Genomic DNA, 24,826 nt, shown 5'->3' with positions numbered 1-24,826 from the left:
GATGCTACCAGGTGGGGTACACCACCTGCAGCATAGGTACTCTGTGGATCAGCTCTGGGTAAGGAAGGGGAGGGGGGTAGAGACTAAGTGAGTAGGCTTCACCCTGTTTCAGGTAGTTAGGGAAAGGGGGTCACCCAGTACTGCTGGACCTGTTTGGTACACAATCTCTGTCAGCATGGAGCTGTTCATGCTTCCTTTCTCACCCCCTGCCTGCCCCCCGCCCCTTGAGCTCACGGGCTGTATCTAACTACCAAAATAACTTCAAAGTTGCTTACTTCAAAGTAAGCAACTTCGAAGCTCAGCATCTACACCCACCTTACTTCAAAGAATGCACTAACAACTTAGAAGCGGGGCCTGTTACTTTGAAGTAAGGGAAGATGAGTGTAGATGGCCGGCTACTGCAACGTAGGGCCTAACTCCAAAGTTAACTTCAAAGTTAGTTCCTAGTGTAGATGCATCTACTGTGTTCAAGCAGTGCCCAGCCCAGGGGGACCCTGATCTTGGTTTCTAATACAAATTAGCTTGATCCCAATAGAAACACCATCATCCAAGCTGTATCTGCTCCAAGGGAAGGTGGATGGGGACTGGGTGGCTATCAGGTCATCCTAACAGCCCTTCCTCCGGAAGGGTCAGGTTTGTGTATTTTGCTCCTGGGCTGGTGGGGATGGCTGTCTGTCAGGGCGTTGTCCAAGGTTGGGGAAGGAGAGGGCCCTAAGTGCCACAGGTCCCAGCTTCTGTCTGTCCCCATGATTGGAGTTGGGACTGGCTGTCAAGGGCCCCATAGGTCAGGGCAGGCTGGCTGCTGTGGAGTCCCATCTGCTTGTGTCCAGGGCTGGCTGCCATGAGATCCACTCTCCGTCCCCTGGCCGGTGGGAGGCAGAGGGGGGCTGTCTGCTCACAGGGCTGGGAGACGGCTGGCTGATGATGTAATGCCTGGGGGGCAGTGGGAGAGCTATCGGTGCTGGGGGGAAGAGAGGTCGCTGTCTGGCCATAGGCCAGGGGGAGAGGGGAGATCTGTCTGTCCCTGGGCTGTGGGGAAAGGGGGTAGGTGTCTGTTCCCAGGGCTGGGGGCGGTAGGGGGTGTCCATCCCTGGGCTTGGGGGATAGAGGGTGGCTGTCTGTCCCCAGCCGTGGGTGAGGTAGAGGCTCTGTCCCCAGGCTGGGGGAAGTAGGGGTGTATTCCCCCCCCCCGCCAGGCTCAGGGGCAGAGAGAGGGCCTGTCTGTCTGTCCATCCCCGGGGCTGGGGGTGGCTGGCTGGCCCTAGTCCTGGGTGAGGCAGAGGCTCTACCCCCAGGCCCGGCGGGAAGCAGGGGTGTCTGTTCTCGGGGCTGGGCCTAGTTGGCTGCCACGCGGTGCGGTGGGGTCCAGCCTGTCCGTCTGTCTCCGGCGTCCGGGCGCGGGGGCCTCTCTCGGAGCGGCGGCCCGGCGCGGAGGCGTGACGGGACGGGACGCAACGGGGCGGGGGCTGGCCCGGAGGCGGGAGCAGGGCGGGAGGGGAAGTTGCGACAGCGGCCGGGCCTGGCCGGCAAAGCGCGACATGGCCACGGCCACGGCCGAGGCCGGCTGCGGCTCTCCGGGGCCCGGCGCCTCACCGCCCCCCGACGTGCAGGCGGTGCCGCTGGTGGCGCTGAACTTCGCGGTGCGGCGGCGGCTCGGCCTGTACCTCAACCCGCGCGCGGCGGTGGCCGCCGACTGGACGACGCTGGCCGAGGAGCTGGGCTACGAGTACCTGGAGATCAAGCAGCTGGAGGCGCACCCCGACCCCACCGCCCGCCTGCTGGAGGACTGGCAGGCCCGCTGCCCCGGCGGCGCCACCGTGGGCCGCCTGCTGGCGCTGCTGCGGGCCCTGGGCCGCCACGACGTCCTGGCCGACCTGGGCGACCGCATCGGTAAGAGCCGGAGCTGCGCTAAGGGCGCCCCGCTGCCGGGTCCCTCCCGCCCGCCGGGGCTGCCGAACCCGACTCCTGCCTGCCCCCGGGGCGCTGGCGCTGGACCTGTCCCCAACACGGGCCGCTTGGGCGGCTTGTGGAGGAAGAGACGGGCTCAGCTTCCCCCCCCCCCCGCTCTGATCGCCGGGTTACATCTGCACAGGTTCTGGGGCCGAGCTAGGAGCCCTGCCTCGTGGGGTGTACAGCACAAACAGCACCTGTAAACCACCCCAGTGCACCCCCAGCCCCAGGCCAGGAAGGGATGAGCAGGGTCGTGTCTCCGGGACCACTGGAAAGTGCGGAGAAGTTTGGGTTTGCTCTTGTCCCCTAAAGTTCAACATTAGTGTTGAACGCGGATGTAGGGCCTGGCTGGGTTTTGAGCCAGAACTGCTCAGCTGAGGTGGGTTTCCTTTGGCAGTTCTTGGTGGTGACTTTGTCTCCTTGTAATCATTGCAGGTTAATTAAGAAGCCTCAGCTAAAAGGCAAAGGTAAAGGGCTGCTGTCATCTTGTTTAGGTCCTGAAATTGATCTTTCTTCGAGGAAACGAAAGCCTATTGGCATCTGTAGAGAAATATGAAAAATATTATGGAAATATTGCATAGGATACAGATTTTGCTGGGAAGATAAATTTGGGGGCCTAACCTAACCAGAGCTTTTTGGTTTTCTATTCTGAAAACTGACTTTGCAGAACAAACAAGCTGTCACATAGCACTTTAAAGACTAACAAAATAATTTCTTCAGATCTATCAGGGTCTGTCACATGCAAGCTGATCACCCAATAAATTATTTTGTTAGTCTTTAAAGGACAACATTACTGCTGGTTATTTTTGTTAGAATACAGACTAAAATGGCTAACTCTGTGACTTTGCAGAGTTACATATTTATTGTGTTTCTCTGATTTTTTTAATACAAACTTGCCCAGTTTTCAGTGGAAAAGAGAGCGCATCATATTTTTGCTAATTACCTACCCTGCAAATTCTGCATCCTTTCTGTCTTGCATGTCATCTCCGGTGATATAAATCCTGCAGGTCAAATGATACCGTTGGCAACATTAGCCATGAGCTGGTTTGCTCTAGTGTCTTGGAGCGCATGATCCAAAGGTAGTGGAGGTGGACTGAGGGTATGACTTGGCCAGCAGAACCTTCATTTCTGGTGATGATCCCTGGGATACAACCCAAATTGTCTGTGTTGGAGCCCAGCTTGGATCTGTGGACTTGGCAGTTGTGTGAGGGACTGGCCAGAGCCATTCTTTAAACATCAAGAGAACCGAAGTGGCGCTAACTGGAAGAGAAGTTTTATCGCCTAATATTTCTGAGGTCACTTGACTCACAAATAACGCTTGACAGTTTTCCAGGCTGTACACTTGCTGGTTTACTGGTGGGGAAGTGAGATATCTTATTTCCTGTTGCTTGCTGATGAAAAATCAAGATGGAGATCTTTACCACTGCATCTTGTGAAACACTGAATAGCTAAACTAGTGATGTAGTATAGAGATTCTCTTGGGGAGAGATTTCCACTTGGGTCCCTCCTACACCTACATGTATGTTGAGCATTCTCTATTTATTTTTCATTTTAAGAAAACATATCAGGTTTTTGCCATATGAGTGTCAGTCTGTCTTTTTTTTCTTTCATTTGAGGACCATAACAGGCAGCAGATACTTCCTGCTGGGTGAGAAAGTTTGAACTTGCAACCCAAATGAAGGTGCAGTTCAGATGCTCTTAATTCTGGCACTCACACTCTTCCTTTAGGAGCTGTCTTTTCAGTTCTCCTTGCCATATTAATGTCTACAGTTTCATTCAGGGAGAGGCACCAGGTCTGAATCTCTCAATATAATAGAAAGGCTTTAACTGGGAGGGATCTGACCTGGAGAAGGGCTTTCATCTGAGAGTCACCCCTGTAGACTATAACTTAGGTCTGTGTGTCTGTGATAATTGCTGGGCACCCTAAACATTCAGGAAAGTAAGTGGGAGATTATTTTACTCAAGATCATGCCCCTAACATGCATTAAAACTGGAGTTTTGCAGCTACCTGTATCGCTGGTACTAAACATGGGCTTTAAGCAATGCTATTTCTTGATCCAACTGGCCTGGTTGCATTTATATGTTGGAGCTTCTAGTCTTTTTCCTAGAGCAGCATCTGAGTGATTCATAGCTAAGTCCTTTTGTTTTCAGTTTCAGATGATTATTACCAAAAATTCCGGGCTTTACAAAAAGTAGTTTTCATTTTTCCCCCCAATTTTCAACCTACTTTTGTATCATTAACACATATAAACCCCCACCCCCTTGTATTTTTAGGAGAATACAGTGTCTTGCATGAGATAGATGTATTATAATCACACAGTCTGTGTGTATATTCAAACCAGATATTTAAATAAGGCTAGTATTAGTTTACAAAAGACATGACAAACCAAAAGGCTGGCATGCATGCATTAAAGCACTGAAGTGCATACACTTATGAGCGAACTGATGAATCTTATGCCCACTAGCACCTATTTCACATTGATAGCAGATAGTAGTTAAAAGATCTGACACACTGAAATGGGAAGGAAACCAAAGTCTGCAACCAGAATATGTTTCAGAGCATGAGGTAACATTCAAAAGTTCCTTCAAAAAAAAAAAAAACAGGAGAGAAGAATGAAGTTGGGTATGTGCTGCAAATGGTGTGGCCCACTCAGTTAAATATTTATAGGCTGAGTTCTAAGTCTGTAACAGTTAACTGTTTCATTCCCAAATAAGACTTTTCATTTGACTAAAGGGTTTTTTTTTTTTTTGGTTTAAACTGGGAGATGGCATTGTGTTTCACCATGCTGCATTCCATTAATCTAACTTAGTCTACTGAGAACTTTTTCTTCCCACCCTTCCATGCTCCAAAACAAATCCTAATATTTCATCAGAAAAATTGTGTTTTTTGTGCCAATTTTCATCTATTTTTGTTGTTGTGGCAATAAACACCTATACATGCCTGAGAAAAATTACATACAAACCAAAATTGAAGGGACCAATCCACAGCATAGAATTCCAAAGACAATATTTGGCCTGTGGCATGTGCTTCAGAACCAACCCCTTTATCCATGCAGTAGTAGGGTCAAGTGTTCATCCCATTGCATTGTAGCAACCATATGTATCATGGCTCCTGCGTTTCCATTTGAATAGTGGCAGTTTTGCCTCCCTTAGCAGCTTTTTCCGTGGTTCTTAAGGTTGTAAAGCTATTTACCTTGATGTGTTTATTCCAAATTGTCCCTGCAAAATCCCATATTTTTTCTTGCTTTCTAGCTGACTAGCAACAGAAACTGGTACTTTTCTGCTCAGTAATTAATCTCCCTCAGTTGTCTTGTTTTCTCTACTTGGAACATGCCCAGTGCATCTACCCTTTCCTCATAGGGTTTGTTTATAATTTTCACTCCACTTCTTCAGCTTCCCTTAGGCAAGCTGTGATTCATGTTACAATCAGAGCGATGTTATATGCCTGAAATTGAGGTTATTTGCATAGACTGTACGTCAAGCGTGGGTGATAAGTGGCCAGTGGGCCAGACAAGTTCACCAGGGTTTTCCCTTGGTGGGCTGCCAGATGCTTTATTTACCAGGGCATCTATAGATATGGCCTCTCATGGATCCCCTTGGCTATGGTTCACCGTTCCTGGACACTGGGAGCTGTGGGAAGCGGCAGCCTGGCCTCTTGCATTTTTCACAGCTCCCATTGGCCAGGAACAACAATCTGCAACCAACAGGAGCTGTGAGTGGCTGTATCTCTGAATGTGTGGGAAAATAAAGCATCCAGTGGCCTGCCAAGGGCTTAACTCTTGCGAACTATGTCCTGTCCACATTACTGTGCACCCCTGCTGTAGGTAGTTTATAAAAATTGCATGGGAGTTGGCCACTGCAGTTTGCAAGCTTCACGCAGCCTCATCAAGTTGGTTTTGTGCAGACCCCTTGATGATCACTTTGGCTTTGTGTCCTAATTAACACATGACTCAGAGTAAAACTCACTCAGTATTTCCTAGTGTGGAGACTGACCCATGCAAAATTTCCGGTGATCATTAATCAGCTCAGGTTGACTGGAAAACCTCATTTTTATTTTAGTGAAATTGCCCTAAATTCTGTATTTAAAACAAATCTGTGTGGGTTTTGCCACAGCTGGTGTGTCATTCTGACTGTTCTGCTTTCGCTCTCAGAGAGGGATGGTCAAAAGGATTAGAACGTTTGCATCATGAACGGAACAATCTGAAGTGTTCAAATAAGCGTGTATGGATGGCCCTGAACAGACAAACTAGCAAAGGACTTATTTTCATGAACATGGTGTCAGAGACTTGAATGAAATTCTGATGAGGAACTGGAAAATAGTCTAGAAAAATTCAGATCAGGCCACTAACTGTATTCCCTTTATGTGTGTGTCGAGGGTCAATATATATATTTTTAAATATTAATTTGCCTTCTTATGCCTCCAAAGGCCTGGTTTTCATGCAGTGCCTGGAACTTCCCCTCTAAGCTCTGCTAATAGCTCTGATTTTTACTACTGCTCTCTTTGTGGTTGTTTTTCTTTACCTAGCTGTTCTTCTAAACTGTGTCATTACTTCCAGTAGATTCTCTTTCCTGCTATTTCCAGTCCCTCAGTAACTGTTCTGATCACGATGACCAGCCTGTAATCCTCAAGTGAAAGGGTTGCATGGTGTCTGCTTAAAAATATGTTGCAACATAACTCATAATACATTAAATCAATTTACTTTTCTCAGTTTATGCTCTCTGTTTGCATTTTCCACTTGAGTATGGGGGAAAAAAACACTAGTCACTTTCAGTTTTTTTTCCCCCACCTCTAATAGTTTCAGGTCTCTTTTTACTCAGTGGTTCTCATGCACTGACACAATGCTCCAATGTGTTGGTTGTATGCACTACAAGGGAATTTAAAAAAATATTGTTTTCATCTAGACTGTTTAAAAATAAAATGAGTGAGCATATTTCTGCTTATCAGAAACCAATATTAAGGTAGGACTTCATGGGAATATCACAGCAGCAGCGAATCAGAGTCCAAATCTTACTGGTTCAGAAGAACATAGCACAACTTAAGCTAAGGGAGATTTTCTGCTGACAGTGTAATCAGTACTGTTTTGCGTGGCTTTAAATAGATTTTCATGTGGCCTTTTGCACTGTAGCATCTGAATCTCTGATTCTGCAAATGATCATCAATTCTGATTCCACCACATGGAAGGATGGTTTAGACAAATCTTGTATCTTGGCAGAGGGTTAGACTAGGTAACCTTTGCAATCCTTTCTAACACTATGATTCTCTGATTCTTAGCCAGTGATATACACAAGTTAATCAGTTCATTACATTTATTAGATTTTTATGAAGACCTAAAAAAAAGCACCTCCCCCTCGACCCCATACCTCTAGAGCTCTAGATTTTGGCTCTAAAGTAATTGGTGGTGCTTCATTAAGTATTGGTTGAGAACTCAAAATGAGCAACAACAAGAAGAAACCAGGGGGATGTTAAAATCCTTGGAGTCACTGCACTGGCGATATTTGCATACATTGATACATTGTACATGATGGCTAGTAAGAAATAACACTTGAATCACACCTTTTTCCCAGTCTGTCAGTGCATGCGACAGACAACTAGTGCTCCTAAATCAATTCACCTTAACAATGTAAGGCTCTTGAACTTTCAAGTCAGAAAGCTGCTGAAGGACTGGGTGGCTTTTGTGCATCGTTTAATTACTGCTCAGAGAGCTGCCCTGTTTACAGAAGCTCAGCAGCGGGACCAGTATCAAATTGTCTTTTTGCGTATCTTGTAGAAGAGGATTGTAAGAAGTACCTACAGAAGAAAGAGCAGCCTCTTCAGGTGCCAGCAGTGGACAGCAGTGTCCCGAAGACAATAGAGATGTCAGGCCTCACTACCAGAGATGATCCTTATGGTAAATAGTCATAGATTTATTGATTTAATAATAGATATGCTTTGCTAGCATTTGCCTTCTGTGTAGCAGACCTCTGTTAGAAGTACTGAGATCCGTTTACCTCCCTTCCTATCTGTGCCCTTCCCTCATGCATATACATGGCTCCTAGACCAAGCAAGGAGGTAGCATTGAAAGACTCAGAAAGGGAGTGGGGCCGTTGGGCAAATGCAGTGAGGATCAGAGAGCGGTAATGTAATGAAGCACAGGGAACTCTGTGCAGTTTTATAGGCTTAAGGTTTGCATTGCATGATGTTGTACATGATTTAAAAAGCTTCCCTCGTGTCCAAGTTTATTAGATGGCTCTAAAGTTTCATTCATTTGGAAGGAGATCTGCTGAGGTGAGTGGGATCATAAAGTTCCATTTACTGATCTAGGCTCTGAGCTTGGAGACAGAGCCAAAGAGTTTGAATCCTGCGGGCTTGTCACAAGTAAAAGGGTCTGCCTGTGGGGCTCTGATTGTAGGGCTCTGTCTGGGGCAGAGAGAGCTCATATTTTTCCTACCCCACTTTTAAGGCCTGATCTTCACTATATTACAATTAGATGCTGGCACAGCTCCATTAAAATCAGTGGTATTATGCTGGTGTAAAACTGGAGTAACACAGTGGGGAATTGATCCGGTAGAGATTGGATATCTAATTGTGCAAAATGTTATCCTTAAAATAAAGCACTTGAATCTGTGGTTGGGCACCCAATAAATAAATAAAAGCCTCAGTAAGCACTGCAGGTGGGTCACTCACCCAGGTATCTGATCTTCAGATAGGCCGATATTACCAAACTTGGGTATCTTCTACTTATTAGAATTGTTTCTCATATAACTCTCTTTGTGGTGTGTACTTTGCCCAAATCTGAAGGCCAGCCTGATACGATTGCAAACAGTGAGGCTATGTCTGCACTAGCCCAGATCTTCGAAATGGCCATGCAAATGGCCATTTCAAAGATTACTAATGAGGTGCTGAAATACATATTCAGTGCTTCATTAGCATGCCGGCAGCTGCGGCACTTCGAAATTGCTGCAGCTCGCTGCCGCGCGGCTCGTCCAGACTGGGCTCCTTTTTGAAAGGACCCTGGGAACTTTGAAATCCCCTTATTCCCATCTGCTGAAAAAATATCTAAAAAATATGAATAGGAAAAAATATCTGCTGATAGGAATAAGGGGATTTCAAAGTTCCTGAGGTCCTTTCGAAAAGGACCCTGTCTGGACGAGCTGCGCGGCAGCGAGCTGCGGCAATTTCGAAGTGCCGCGGCCAGCAGCATGCTAATGAGGCACTGAATATGTATTTCAGCGCCTCATTAGTAATCTTCAGAATGGCCATTTCGAAGATTTGGGCTAGTGTAGACACAGCTTGAGTGTAGTAATGCCCATAGGTGAAATGTCTGCAGGGACTGAACGTTAGAGCTCTCGATTTTTAGAAGCATGAGACTCTTCTTCTTGAACTCAACCAGACACAACAAGCAGTCCTGTGGCAGCTGAGAGACTAACAGCTTTATTAGGTCACTAGCTTTTGTGGGTAAAACCCACTTTCAACTCATCTGAGGAAGTGGGTTTTGCCCATGAAAGCTCATGACTTAATCAGTATGTTAGATTCTAAGGTTCCATAGGACTGTGAGTTGTTTTTAAAGTTACAGACTAACACAGATGTCTCTCTGAGGCCAGGTTTACACTAGACCTCAAAGTTGATCCTAGACATGCAGTTCCAGCTGTAGTGACTGCGTAGCTGGAATTGACATATCTACAATCTACTTATCTTGCTGTCCTCAAAGAAAGAGGTTGACAGGAGAAACTCCCATCAGCTTCCCTTACTCCATGGGTGTCCAACCTTTTGGCTTGCCTGGGCTGCATTGAGTGAAGATAGTCTTGGGCCGCGTACAAAATATATAATATAGTTAATGTATATAAATCACATAATAATGTTAAAAGTTTACCATCTTGTGGGGCCGCATGCAGCCCGCAGGCCCCAGGTTGGACACGCCTGCACTCCTTGCAAGATTGAGGAGTACAGGGGTCAACTGTCAGCCACAGATAGTTCGATTTTGCACATGCAGAATTGAACCCTAGAAGATTGGGCCTGGCCAGGTCGATCCTCCGAGTAAGTGTAGCTGTACCCTCAGACTTTAAACCAGATACATTAGCTCAAAAGCTATACAATTGACATATAAATTGCTGTTTGAATACAAGGCAGCAGAGGGGAACAGAGAGTCACACTCTGTTAAGATGAGATTGTGATTCAAAGGCTCCAGTACCTGAAGAACAACAAGAAGTCTTATGGCACCTTATAGATTAACAGATATTTTGGAGTACCTGAAGAGTGTGTGCAGTGGTTGAATTTATAGTCACTCAGTATCACTTGCATACCATGCACCCGCATGGCCCCACAATATGCCAATGTATTTATGGCTGACCTGGAACAATGATTCCTCAGTTCTCATCCCCTACTACCCCTCCTCTACTTAAGATACATTGATGACATCTTTATGATTTGGACCTATGGTATAGAGACTCTAGAAGAATTCCACAGAGACTTTAACAATCTACACCCCACCATCAACTTATGCCTCAATTACCCCACGCGAGAGATACATTTCCTGGACACTACAGTACAAATCAAGGATGGCCTGATCAGTAACACGCTGTACCGAAAACCTACTGATCGCTATACTTACCTACACCCTTCTAGCTTCCATCCTGCACACAAAACTAGATCCATTGTTTATAGTCAAACTCTTAGATACAATCACAGTTGCTCTGATCCAACTGACAGGCCAAAAACTATAAGATCTTTACCAAATATTCATAAACCTTAATTACCCACCAGGAGAAGTAAAAAAACAAATCGACAGGGCCAGATGAATACCCAGAGACCAACTACTCCAAGATCGGCCCAAAAAAGCCAAGAACAGAACACCACTGGTCATCACCTACAGCCCCCAACTCAAACCACTGCAACCAATTATTAAAGACCTACAACCAATCCTTAATCAGGATGCAACACTCCAGAAGGCCCTAGGTGACATGCCTGTTCTCTCCTACAGACAACCTCCCAACCTTATGAGGATCCTCACAAACAGCCACAGTCTATACCCCAGGAATACCAGTCCTGGAACCTTTCCTTGCAACAAAGCCCACTGCCAGCTTTGTCCACATATCTTCTCTGGAAATACCATCACTGGACCTAACCAGGTTACCCACAGAATCACGGGCACTTTCTCATGCTCCTCTACTAACATCATATATGCCATCATGTGCCAACAATGTCCAGATACTTTGTATATTGAACAGACTTCTAACTCCCTTAGACAAAGGGTTAATGGGCACAACACAGACATCAAAACACTCTAGATCCACAAACCAGTTAGTCAACATTTTAATGGAATGGGGCATTCTGTTAGACTTAAAAGTATGCATATTACTGAAAAAAACTTTTGCACTGCTATTCAAAGGGAAGCAGCCGAGCTGCTTTTATATTCAAATTCGGCACATTAACACGTGGTTTGAACCGGGATGGGAATTTGCTGAATCACTATAGGGGTTCGTCTGCATAGTTGGCTTAATCTAATTCTTGACCTTCCCTGCCTCCACTCTCTGATTTGCTCACCTTGATCATTTTTTTCTGATTTGTCCTCCTTGATTATTTTTTTTATCATCTGTGCCTTAAATATTGAGTCTGTTCTGGTATGGCTATGGTCTGAAGAAGTGGGTCTGTCCCACGAAAGCTCACCTAGTAAAGTATTTTGCTAGTCTTTACAGTGCTACTTGACTGCTTTTTGTTTTGATTACATACCATTGTGAATGGTTCCAGGGAACATGCCAGAGCTGTTTGATGCCTTCATCTGTTACTGTCAAAAAGACATTCACTTTGTCCAAGAGATGATCCGAGAGCTGGAGCAAACGGAGTTCAAGTTGAAGCTATGTGTGTTCGATCGAGATGTCCTGCCAGGATCATGCGTGTGGTCCATCACGAGTGAGCTTATAGAGAAACGGTAAGTGAGCAATATCTGCGGGGGGAACTGGCTGTAAGAAGAGGATTGGCTAGACTTTGTGTAGGCCAAAGGAGAATTGTTTGCCAGATTTCCCCCCTCCTGTTGGAGAGCATGCCAGGTGGGCTAGAGAGGCCGGGAGACTCCATGCTGAGGTCTTAGTGGAGTTTCCTACATGACCTCTCAAAAAGGAAGGGGTGAGGTGTCCCAAACCTGTAGCTCAATAGGACCCCAAGGCAGAACCCTACTTATAGCACCACTGGTCCTTGCACGCTCTTCTGCTGCTTGGATACCCTGTAGTGGCTCAAAGAACCTGCGAAGGTGGCCCAGAAGCAGATAATACAGCTTCATCAGCTCCCTTCCAGCCGGATTTCCACACAGAAATCCAATAAGTTTTCAAGAGACAGTACTGGGGAGAGTCACTCTGGGCCTCACCCCAGAATGCCGTAGAGCCCTTTTCATAGAGTTTGACGGGGAGTTGTACACAGAGTTGTACCATAAAGGGTTAACTTTTCTTCCTCTCATCTGGGCACTGGGAGAAGTATCTGGAAAGAGAACCCCTGTCAGTGCCTCTGTGTGGGGGAGATGAGTGAATGTACCTGCACTTTGAAGCTTTTTCTTTGTCCAGGTGCTTTTACCACCTGGTGGAACATTATGATGCACATTATCTCTCTGGGCAACTAACATAGCTACTTAAGGAGCATGCAAGCACTGTGGGGCAGCCAGGGAATTCAGAAGAGAGAGGTCTTCTGCCCAATATACTGGGCATGCACAGGGGAAACTTGAAAGTTATGTGGCCAGTGAAAAGTTAGACCACTTCTAAAATGTCCTGGTGGCCGCTTGTCAGAATTTTCAAAAGATCCTATCAGATAGGGGGGGTTGTTACAATAGCATCTCTATGCTCCAGTCTGCATCAAGGTCCTGTTGTACAAGGTGTTCTACAAATACACAGGCAGATTATGCCTCTGAAGAATTTTCCATGTAATTTAAGACAAGACATATCAAATGAGTGGGAGTAATGAGTAGGAGGAGGATGAAGCTAACAGTACTGAGGTCTTGTGGTTCTGTAGTGTTACACAGTGCGCCGTTTGGTGGTTTTATGTCATTGTAAGACTTAATTTAAAACATTTGTTAATATCAGTGATACACACCTGATAGCAAATGCTGAGATTGTATTAAAGACTGTATCATTATGCTTTCATACACCTCACCCCTTCATACATGGGGGCTGATCTGAGGTTTTACCTTGATTCTGGCATACCTAACTTTAAATACTTGATTTTGCAATATTAATATTAATAATTGTACTTTAATATAACATTTTATATGTAATATATATACATATACTTTACTTACAATCGTTATCAAAACTCTTCAGATTTTATTGTTTTTAGAGCTGGAACACTACTTCTAGTTGCATATTTTCTGCAGAGTAGGTCTATAAAATAAATTTTTCCAGCAAGTATGAAAAGCATCTCTGTTTCCTTTAGTTAATAACCATTTTCCCTCACTCTCTGTTTAATTTTAGTTGTAGGAAGATGGTGGTGGTGATTTCAGATGATTATCTAGAAAGCAATGAATGTGATTTCCAGACCAAATTTGCTCTTAGCCTTTCCCCAGGTAAGAGAATTCAGACAATGCATTAAAGGTACATTTACCCATAACAATGTATCATCAGTATTGTTCTTAATTATTTGTATTGAGTAGCATCTAAAGGCCCTCAGCTTATGAAAGGACAAGGATCAATTGTTCTCCAGGTCTACTGAAGGAAGGACAACAAGTATTGGGCTTAATCTACAGCAAGGGAGATTTGGATCAGATACTAGGAAAAACATTACTATAAACTTAGCCAAGCTCTGAAACAGGTTTTTGTGGACTCCCCATCATGGGAGGTTTTTAAGAACAAGTTTCACAAACATCTGTTAGGTCTACATTTACTTGGCCCAATCTGAGTGCAGGGGGTTGAATTCAATGGCCTCTTAAATCTTCTACACACATGCCCCAAACACTACACTAGTTGCCAGCTGGGTTTTTCGATGGAGTTCGTGATACTGACTTATAAAACCCTTCAAAGTTTGACATGTGTATATTGTAACCAGATAGGAGAAATCTGAGATGCATGTTGCTATATATATTTGACTGGGAAATGGACCTTTGACTCTGGAACTTGCAGGCCAGAAGCAGGGCCAGTTGAGTTGAAGCAGGTTCAGCAGAGGGCAACAAAAATGATTAAGGGTCTGAAGCCCAAGACCTGTAAGGATAGGCTGAGGGATTTGGGCTTGTTTAATTTACAGAAGAGAAGACGGAGGGGTGATTTAATAGCAGCCTTCAATTTCCTGAAGGGGAGCTCTAAAGAGGAGGGTGAGAAACTGTTTTTAGTGGTGTCAGATAGCAGAACAAGGAGTAATGGTCTGAAGTGGAAGAGGGAGAGGTGTAGGATAGATATTAGGAAAAACTACTTCACCAGAAGGGTGGTGAAGCATTGGAATGCATTGTCTAGAGAGGTGGTGGATTCTCCATCCCTCCAGGTTTTTAAGTCCCGGCTGGACAAGGTCCTATCTGGGATGACTTAGTGGAGGTTGATCCTGCTTGAAGCAGGGGGCTGGACTAGATGACTTCCTGAGGTTTCTTCCAGCCCTGTGATTCTGTGAGTTACATTGGTGTAACTGAGATCAGGATCAGGCCTGGTTGTGTGGACCCAACTTTGTTTGCTGCTGTTTCCACTCTGTGTGTGTGTGTGTGTGTGTGTGTGTGTAGAGTGGATTTATGATTACAGTTGAGGCTGTTGATTAATCACTGTTAAAATACGTGATTTACTCAAATTAATAATGGTTAAAATGAATTGTGATTTTTCATAGTTTTAATCACACTTTTAAAAATAGAGCATCAGTTGAAATTAAGTATCTGTGGACATTTTTATACATGCTTCTTGTTCCACCAATTAGAATGCATTTCCAAGAATCTTGAGGTTCATTACAGTCTGTGATTACACTAATTCCTGCACCAAAAATGGTTCTGCCTAAGTTTATTTACATTTATGGGAGATGCTGCCGCCGCCTTCTTATTTACAGTGTCATGTGAAAGTGAGAACAGATGTTTGCATGGCACTTTTGTAGCCAGCATTGAAAGGTATTTACGTGCCGGATATGCTCAACATTCGTATGTCCCTTCATGCTTCGGCCACCATTCCAGAGGGCATGTTTCCATTATGATGATCATCATTAAAAACATGCCTTAATTAAATTTATGACTGAACTCTCTGAGGGAGAATTGTATGTCTCCTGCTCTGTTTTACCCACATTCTGCCATATATTTCATGTTGTAGCAGTTTTGGAGGATGACCCAACACACATTCATGTTAAGAACACCTTCACTGCAGATTTGATAAAACTTAAAGTATCAATGTGAGATTTCTCATATCTACGGCACTCGACCCAAGGTTTAAGAATCTGATGTACTTTCCAAAATCTTAGAGGGTGGAGTTGGGGAGAATTCTTTCAGAAGTCTTAAAAGAGCAACACTTGGATGTAGAAACTACTGACCTTGAACCACCAGAAAAGAAAATTAGCCTCTACCTCAGCTGATAAAGAATCCTATGGGTTGGTGTGCACTGCTTTGAACCATTATTAAGCAGAACCCAACATGAGCATGAATACAACTCCTCTGGAATGGTGGTTGACACAGAATCCTCAGTGCATCTGGCACATAAATATCTTGCGAAGTTGGCTACAACAGTACCATGAGAACACTAATCCACACTTTCAAGTGACATTGTAAACAAGAAGTAAGGCAACATTATCTCCTGCAAGCTTAAACAATTTGGCTGGACAAGTAGGACTGAGTGGATTTGCAAAAGTTTTACATTGTTTTATTATTGACTACAGGGCTTTTTGTCTGTAATTCTACATTTGTAAGTTGAACTCAACTCTCTGCTGATAAAGACTTGTATGGGGAAATTAAAAAATAGAGTACTTGTAATGGGAGAATTGAAAAAATACTATTTCTTTTGACAGTGCAGATATTTATAATAGAAAAAATATACAGTGTACACTTAGTATTCTGTTGTAATTTAAATCAATATATTTGAAAAAGTAGAATATCCAAAATATTTAAATAAATGGTAATTTATTATAATTTAGCAGCTTTTTAAATCACACAGGTTTTTAAATTCTTGATAGCCATAGTTCTGATGGACCTTTCTTTACCCACGTGTCTGTGTGGACTCTTCTAGGTGCTCGCCACAAACGGTTGATTCCAGTCAAATGCAAAGCTATGAAGAATGCGTTTCCAAGCATCTTGAGGTTCATTACAGTCTGTGACTATACTAATCCCTGCACCAAAAAATGGTTCTGGATAAGACTGGCAAAATCCCTCTTGCTCCCATGAGGCAAAGCTAGATGAGCCAAGTGCTTTCTGATCCACCACAGCTGTGCCTTAAAAAAAAAAAAAAAGACTCCAACTTCCAGGTGTAGTTTGTACAGTCTTTCAAAATGTCAGAACTTTGACCCTTGCAATATTGTGTCTGGGGCCTGCAACATGATGCTCAGGCATTATGAGAAGAGAGGCTTAATCGGAAGAAATGGGAAGTTAATTGCAATAAAAGGGTCACGATGCACTTCTCAAGGTGGGTAACTTGAAATGACCAAAGTCAAAGTCCATCAGTGTTCTATACAAATTTTACATTGTTAAAGTGTAGTGGTATCTGGGGATTGTCGGGGGATAGTTTCTCTAATTCCTGATGAAGTCCTAGGTCAGGTTGCCGACCAGCGTGAAATTAATTTGGAAGTCTCAGTGGTTCCTCGTGTACAAATGATGAACACCACGCAGATCATTGATATGGGTATCCTACTTGCAGAGAGGCCAAGCATTGAACTCCTCTTTTGTTCTCTAGCAACGTCCCCTCCAGACCCAGGTTGTAGCGCACTAGAAAGACAGCTTGCATTGCTGCTGTCAGAATGTACGGGCCCTCTGGCTGTGTGGACTCAGTCTGCAGGACTCTTTCTTTGTATTTAATAAGCATCAAATTTACTTAAATATTGTTTAAGTACCTAAAAGAATTAACTGATCTCCCATGATTTTTCACAGTATGTGACTCTTGAGAAATGACTGAAACAAATTTATTTTGTGAATATTTTTCCTCAATTTCCACCTTTTTTAAACATTTTAGGTCCTATTCCAACCTGCTAAGTGAGTTAGTTATTCACGTAACTCTCCTGTTGCTGACATCTTCTAAAACGGTCCTCCTATCTTGATCATAGAATCATCTAGCCCAGCCCCCTGCTCAAAGCAGGACCACCCCCAACTAAATCATCCAGCCAGGGCATTGTCAAGCAGCCTCGCCTTAAAAACCTCTGTGGATGAAGATTCCACCACCTCCTTAGGTAACCCATTCCAGTGCTTCCTTCGCTCCTGGTGAAATAGTTTTTCCTAATATCCAATTATTGTTTCTTCTTTAAAAGCAAAAGCCATTGAGAAAGACTTACTAAATAATGGGGGTTCTGCTTGTAACATGTGATGTCTGGTCCATCTGTGCTCATGTCCCATTTAACTGAGTGACGGTCTTTCATCTGCACTGGGAAATCATAGATCCTGTAGTGTTCACAGCAGATAATTCTCACAGCAATGTCTCAGTCTTAGATTTGTATTCAGAGTTGAACCCTTAACACACACGCATGCTGAATGCCTCTTGCTTCCAGTGCCTTGAAGCTGAAAATTTTGTAGTTGCGGCCCCCTAAACCATTTGACCACTAAGACTCTCACAGGAATGTCCCAGTATCAAAGGGATAAGTATCTGACAAAGAGTGCCTTAAATTATAGATCAAATCTACTTAAACATAAATAGTAATTTTGCTTTAATATGAACAGGTATATTTTAATTCATATATCATTATACTTTGGTTCCTTAATCAGTATGCTTTAATCTAAAATATGTCCCCAGTTGTATATATGAATGAGGTTAGGAGCATCACGGTTGCTGCTATAATTGTTGCTTGCATAGTGTTGGTCTCAACTTCCGGGGCTACCTAGGACCCAGCCCCGGAAACTTGGGTTGGTTGGTTTGTTTTTCAGAGGTGACACTTTCAGAATAACCTTTCAAGGTCTCACATAGTGGTTTGGTAAATGTTTACATACAAAGCAATGTGGTTTTACTGTGCCTCTGTTTGCTTGAGTTGCTGCATGTTAAGTTCATTCCTTCAGCCACTGATTTGCTATTGATTTTGTAGCTTAATATGAGATATTCGTGTGAACTTTCAAACAGTAGCGGATCACTGTTCATTGCAATACTAGCTGTTGAGTTCTAGTAGAAATTTTTGTTTTTAAAGGGCATTAATGTTTGTTCATAAGATGTGGCTGATACATGTTTTATGGGGTGTTTAGCCAATAGGGCTCTTGTGTTAGACAAGCCATCCCTATCAGTGTTAGCCTCAAATAACTGAAGCTTGTTAACGCTCATAGCCATCAGTGCTGGAGAACACTTTTGGATGAGCCTGTAAAACACACTTTTTGCCATCTCTCCCATAAACATAACTGTTTCCACCACTCTGAAATCACCCTCATGGGACTGTCCTGAGGACGTGGGAATTGGTAAGATAACCTTTGGGGTGGGGTATCCCCCAGTGTTAAATGCTCTTCATGGGTATAAATGTATTTCCCTTTTCTCTTCTCCTACAACTCTTGGGGCAGAAGTGGAGCACAGGTACTTCTCTTGGGATCCAGTCTAGTTTCTAACTAACCCGGGCCTCTGGCCACTGGAGGGAATTGGCTGGATTTTGTTGGTGAATATGAGCACCCCAAACCGCCCTCCCTATGCACCTCCCCCACCCCCGCTCAGTCTGCCCACTCAATGCAGCCCCGGCTTAATGCATCACCCAGGCAAAACCCACTGCACGGCTGTGGCTCGGCACCCCCCAACCCACCCTCTCCCCCATCTCAAACCCTCCCTCCCTCCGTGGCCCCAGCTCATCCCTCCCCCACTCAAACCCTCACACGGCTGCACAGCCCTGGCTCAACCCCGATGTGGCCGCACAGCCCCAGCTCAACACCACCCCCACCAACTCCCTTGCCCAGCTCGATCCCCATGCAGCTCCATCTCAACCCCCCACACAGCCCCAGCTCAACTCAACGCCCTGCAGCCCTAACCCACTCCAGGCTTAACCCCCACCCATCCAGCTCCCACAGCCCCAACGCACTCCCAGGCTTAACCCTCCCCAAGTGCCTCCACCCCCCAACCACAGGACTTGCCTTTCCAAAGGAGCTCCAGGTGCTTCTGCTGCTTCCCCAGCTTCACGGCTCCCCCATATGCAGCCACAGGAGCAGCTCCCTGACCTGCATGCTGAAAGAGCAGAAGTCAATTTAATTGGTTTAATGGTCTGGCTGGCTATTAAGCCAGTTAAATTGAGTCCTGCTCTTTCCTCTGCAGGCAGGGAGTCAGAGGCAGAGTGGTGGCAGTGGCAATTTTTAAAAATGGCACCAGGAAAAAAGCTGGTGGAAGGCAGTTCCGCTGTGTTCCCATGGAAAAAAAGCCCTGCCTTTGGCTCAGAAAGCGTGAGCTGCTGTTGAATGACTAAACTCCACAGGCCATAGACTGGAAACTTTTCATTGGCCAGCCACTAGAGGGCCATTGTGAGTCACAACTGACTTGTTAAACTACACCTGCTAAGTAAGGCTGCTTGCTGGAAGAGGAGCGTTATCCCCAACTCATGGAGGGGAAACTGGGGCACAAAGTTTGTGATTTATCCAACATTGCACTGTGAATCACTGGCAACGCAAGAACTGGAGGCCACATTCCCTGACTCCCCGTGTCCTGTTTGAAGTGGGAACTACTTAACATGGACAGTGAAACCTTTGGGCAGAGATTATAATTTTACATGTGTGTATAGCACCTCCAGTTGTGGGCCCTGATCTCTGGTTTTGGCCCATAGCTGCTACAGCAATGCAAACAATAAACCCGCACAATACCATATTAATAGTTACTGTGTGATTAAATGATTGCTGAACATCTCTACTGCATAGAGAAGATGCTGTTTTTTGCAAAGAAAGAAACAGCAGAAGCTTCATAATTTCTAGTTCATCTAAACATACCCAGATGAATTTACCATTCCAGATAACCATCAAAGACCCATAGCTTAGTCAACACTATATGGTCACCTAACTCTTTCTGTGCCTTAGTTTCTCCATCTCAGTGCAAAATATTGTTAATGAATGGGATATGCATGTACTCAACAATGTTGTAAAATCATGTCAGAAGTTTTTAATGTAGGCTAAAACAGTTTCTTAAACTATGTTCTGCAACATGTTCCTTGACCTGTATTTGTTTTCTTTTTTTTGGTCTGATAACTTTTTAAAGAAAATTTTCATAGGTGTTCTGCATAAAAATGGTATTGTTTGGTGTTCTGTGGTCTCAAAGTTTAAAATACACTGGGCTAAAATAATTCATTGGGGTTACAAGTAGCAAGCCCAGAGATATAAGGTGTAAATATGTACTTTTGTAATATACTGTATGCCAGTGGTTCTCATACCTTTTATGTTATACACTCCCTTATCCAGAATATAATCTGTCTACATGCCCCCAGGAGCTGAGAGCAGGGCTTGGAGCTACACCTGGGGTCATTGGGCTACACCTGGGATCATGACTGGGAGCAGAGGCATGGCTGGGAACAGGGCAGAGCCAAAAGCTAGGGGCAGGAGCAGGGCTGGGTGGTGATCTTGGGCCAGCTCCCTTGAGGGTTAGCCCAAGTCTCACTGTGCCCTCCCACAAATGTTTCCCCTTGCCTCCTATCAGGGACGCCCCACAGTGTGGAGAACGCTGCTCTGTGCTAACGTAACCTCCAGATCTTACGCACTTCTGACTTTCTCCTAAATCTGTTCTGAATGTGACTTTCGCTGAAGCCTTAAAATGTTTATTCCAAAGGCGGTTCAGTTGCAGTGGAATGTTTTCTCCTCTCTTCTGCTGCCTGCTGTGCTAAGGAAGAGTCAAATACTGAATGTTTTTTTTTAAAACTTACCTACAAACCATGTCAGTTATGTTGTATTTTTTATCTCATTTTAAAGCAATCACAACTGTGCATGTTGATATCAGATCACTTATTAGTATGTTTTCATTATTTTCTGTCCATTCTGATGTTTTATATCAACTGTTCCACTGGTTGGGTCTTTTTAAAAAGTTTTGCTACTTTTGAAATGGGGCCAAAGTAAAGAGTGAAGAAAAGCAACTGGGTGTGTGAATGTGTTGTTTCTGACTCAGAGAACACCTGCCTTTATGGGGAAGTGTGGTATTGGGCGATACCAAAAGGCAGAAACCAGCTATTCCCGGATGGAGCCTTTATAGATTTTGTTCTGTGTGTTCGATAGTGTGTAGCCTGGCACCCTAGGAGGAATACTACCAAGAAACTATGCTTCAGAGAGATACAGTTCCTCTCCAGGTCTCACTCTTCACTTGACAAGATGCAGCTTCCTCCATTTCACCTTGCCTGTAGTCAGCCAAGTCTGCTAGCTGTTTTGTAGGTTGGTACCAGGACTCTGCACGTTCCCCTCACATTGGCTCATTTCTCCCTTTGCCCAGAGGTCCAAATAGGTCACACATAGCTGTGCAGGATGGGGTGTGGGGAATTGCCAGTTTTATCCCCTATGTACCTACTTAGGAGTAGGGCACAGTCTACCCTTAAGGTAGTTTACACATGTAAACACAGCACCTCTCAGATCAGGTGTTGCTTTGCAAGGGTAAGAAATGCAGTTTTGCTCCATATCAAGCTAGGGTTCACAGTCTACTTGCATGACATTACAGTATTATGTAGTCTGGCTTCCCCCTGCATGCTAATAAATAGTGCTCAACAATGGAGGATACAAAGCAAACACATCCAGTTCTGTGGGGGGGCATATCTGAAGCGACATAGAGGTGAACATGAAACTGACAATATTGACACAACCCAACAGCAGGTAACATTTTCAAAAGTAGCTAAGTCTCAGTGATTTTCAGTGACACTTGGGCTCTTAAATTCCTTGGAAATTTGGTGCCTAAGTGACATAGGTGACTGAAAACTTTACAACTTCTGCCTTAAATGAGTGCACCTTGGGGTAGAATTAGGTCCTTGGGCCTTAGGTTTGTTTGAAGGTCTGTTTACTCTCTTGACTGGTAAAAGATCATCTCATGCTTGAAATATAAAACTGGGAGTCAGGAGAGCTGTTCCCGATTCTGTCTGTGACTCTGAGTAATTTTTCTGTATCTCAGTTTCCTCATCTATTAAATGGGAACAGTATTTACCTGAGAATATTTGTACAACATAATTCAGTTGTTTGTATACAATGCTCTGAACTCCCCAGATGGAAGGCAATACAAAAAAGCAGTGTTCTCTCTGGACCAAATTCTGCTTGTTATACTCATATGGCCCCATTGAGATGAATGGAGTTTCCTCAGCATAAGATCATTTTGTTCCAGAGCTTCCATTCACAGGAGAAAAGATGGCAGAAGCAGCATTATGCACAAAAGGGCAAGAAAAATGCACTTTGATTATCTTTGGGAAAATGAAGCAAAAAGTACAAATGCTGTATCACTAGCAAACACGCTGTTGGAATTTAGTGAAGAGAACAAGCTAGCCAAATTCTAGAGGATATAGTTGATGTCCCTCAGTCAACTCCGGATGTTATACAAACATGTCACCATTGGCAAAGGTTCTCTTTGTGTACAATTATAAATGCTTCTGTTTTAGCTGACTCCCATCAATCAGTGTGTTTGTGTAATAGATGGATAAGGCACTAGCCTCCTAAGCCAGGGATTGTGAGTTCAAGTCCTGTCTGGTGTGAAGACTGCAAGTTACAAGGTGAGTTTGTACTACTTTGAGTGATAGTGAAACTTGGTAGAACTCCTTGATGAAGATCTTGAAACCAGGCCCACCAAATTGTTCTTTCTGTAGCAAAACCACAGGCATTAGAGTGGAGATTTCTACATGTCTGGTCTGAAGCTGGCTCTAGCTTTCCTCTGTTTTAGAAAGGTCGATTTACAATGAATAAATTTTAACACATTACAAGTGCTGATGAGAAACAATGCATTCTGAACTGTGATCAGCTAAGAGCCCAATCTGGCCATAAACTGGCACTTCAAAAACCTGCTGTAGTCAATGGATCTACCCATGTAAGCATTGTGGGAGTAGAACTGTCTCGTGTTGGTTCTCAGCTTGCCTGAGCTGGTTGTACAGAAGGCGAAAGTTTGCCTAGTCTCAGTGTGTGCACTAATTTCACTAAATTGGTTTAAAAACTGACTGAATTGATGAACATTGCTAATAGTTTGCTCTCTACTGTATGGAAGAAAACTAATAGGCACCAGCTCTAGCAATGAGGCCTGGGCTCCTCTTTAGAGGCCAGTTCTTCCCACATGCTCTCTTTACTCCCCGGATTGCCTGCAGATGGGGCAAAAGCCCCATCTGATTACCTATTGTCTATAATAATTAACCCTTTAAAGAGGGTTTTCTCAATGGGGTTAGGCCCTCGTTGCTTATTTACAATGCTAGGAAACAAGATCATGCAAATGGTTGCTTGAGGGAGGTGTGTTCTAGATTTCACATGTGCATTCATGCCAAGAAGACTGCAGGGACTGAGTATATTTCACACTCAAACAGTTCTCCTGGTGGCCACTGGGGCAAGACTCTGAGGCCTCCTGGGGGAATTCTGCATTACTATGCATGTGCAGAATTCACGTCCCCCAAAGGCTTGTTTGCTTTCCTGCAGAAAAATGACTTCTGAGGAGGACCCAAAGGGAAGTCCCCAAGAGTGATCATGCACCCCTACACAGCAGCTCAGGCAGACATATGTCACCACTGGGATGTAGCCTGAGCAGTCGTGTGTGTACATGAGAGATCTGCCATCCCTCTTAATTGCTATTAAGGCATGTTTGGAGTGTAGACGCATGGCCTTGGGATGTTTCTGAGGTCACAGGAGTGAAGCAGAGCAGAATGTAGCAATCTGCCTGTTTAGTGAATTGTCCCCATTGTCCTTGTGAGTTCCTCTGGAGTATAAAATGGGTGTAAAAAATTTAAGGCTTCTTTACATTGTCAGAGTGGTGACAAGGACGTTATGGCCTTATAAATACTTTGGGTCCCTTAGTGAGTAGAACTGGTCTAAATTTTTGCGATTAAAGAAAAAATGCTATTAAAACTGCTTGGTACTGACCATTCTGGAGATGGTAAGTAGCCAATATCAATTGTGATTTTGATTCCTCAGCCCTCACTTGCTTTTCAGTTACCTATGATGTAACAGTGAGCATATGGCTGCCTATATTCTTTGACTGAGAACTGGAAATTAAGGGTCAAATCTAGCTCGATTACCTTGAGAGAAAAGGGTTCTGGGATTTCCTCCAATGCTCCCCATTCTCTAACTATTGTATTGTGGTTGAAATATATTACTAAAATAACTGAAACTGATGTGATTGTATTGCATTCTTCTGACAATAAAATATGCAGAATTTTAGTGTATTGTGTGCAGAATGTTAAATGTTCTGGCAGAGAATTACCCCCAGAAATAAGTAATGGTTCTTCCTGCACAGCCATGCTTCCTTGGTGCAGGTTCTCCATCTCAGCAATGCTGGTTCTCCCCCCACTGGAGGGCATGTGAACAGGCAGCAGATGGCAGCTGCAAGACCTGACACTGGGGCAACAAGAGAAGTAGGCTGAGGACACCTTGCAAGTGTCCCCTAAACTGTCTTTTTAGTCTGTTAGCTGTTGGAGCTTTGGTCCCATTTCAGGGTCCTGTCCTCACTGGAGACCCTCAGCTCTCTCCCTCTGGGGAATCTCCCTTTTCCCTGGCAGGACGCAGCTCATTCTCCAGATTCACTTTTCATCCTTTCCGTAGCTGGATGAACAGTGCACAGAAAGACGCTGATCCATCACTGAGCCATGTTAAGGTGGCTGGAATGTAGTTGTTGTAAGCTCTCGTGCACTGGTAAGTGAGATGCCAGCGAGACACCTGTGCTCACCTGGGGAAAC

General features: G+C 44.3%; 1 protein-coding gene across 2 annotated transcripts; it reads left to right on the top strand.

Moving 5' to 3' along the window:
• Positions 1-1,529: 1,529 nt before the first annotated feature.
• On the top strand, positions 1,530-22,211 carry MYD88 (MYD88 innate immune signal transduction adaptor). 2 transcript variants are annotated; one of them, XM_074985151.1, is made up of 5 exons: positions 1,530-1,890; positions 7,719-7,838; positions 11,675-11,855; positions 13,381-13,472; positions 16,084-22,211. In XM_074985151.1, the coding sequence occupies exons 1-5, from the start codon at positions 1,539-1,541 to the stop codon at positions 16,236-16,238; spliced, it is 900 nt and encodes a 299-aa protein (XP_074841252.1). In that variant the 5' UTR covers positions 1,530-1,538; the 3' UTR covers positions 16,239-22,211. The 2 variants fall into 2 exon arrangements, with proteins under 2 accessions (XP_074841252.1, XP_074841253.1); XM_074985152.1 differs by lacking the exon at positions 7,719-7,838.
• Positions 22,212-24,826: the final 2,615 nt, after the last annotated feature.

This window comes from Carettochelys insculpta, chromosome 2 (assembly GCF_033958435.1).
Source record: "Carettochelys insculpta isolate YL-2023 chromosome 2, ASM3395843v1, whole genome shotgun sequence".
Classification (NCBI taxonomy): Eukaryota; Metazoa; Chordata; order Testudines; family Carettochelyidae; genus Carettochelys; species Carettochelys insculpta.
The sequence above is the reverse complement of the archived record's forward strand: the minus strand, read 5'-3'. Positions and strand labels throughout refer to the sequence as shown.

Bases quoted from the DNA above. Each gene is read 5' to 3' on its own strand.
- MYD88 (XM_074985151.1), top strand. From the start codon at position 1,539: ATGGCCACGGCCACGGCCGAGGCCGGCTGCGGCTCTCCGGGGCCCGGC. The intron at 1,891-7,718 runs GTAAGAGCCGGA...CGTATCTTGTAG, and splicing joins CGACCTGGGCGACCGCATCG to AAGAGGATTGTAAGAAGTAC. The intron at 7,839-11,674 runs GTAAATAGTCAT...GAATGGTTCCAG, and splicing joins TACCAGAGATGATCCTTATG to GGAACATGCCAGAGCTGTTT.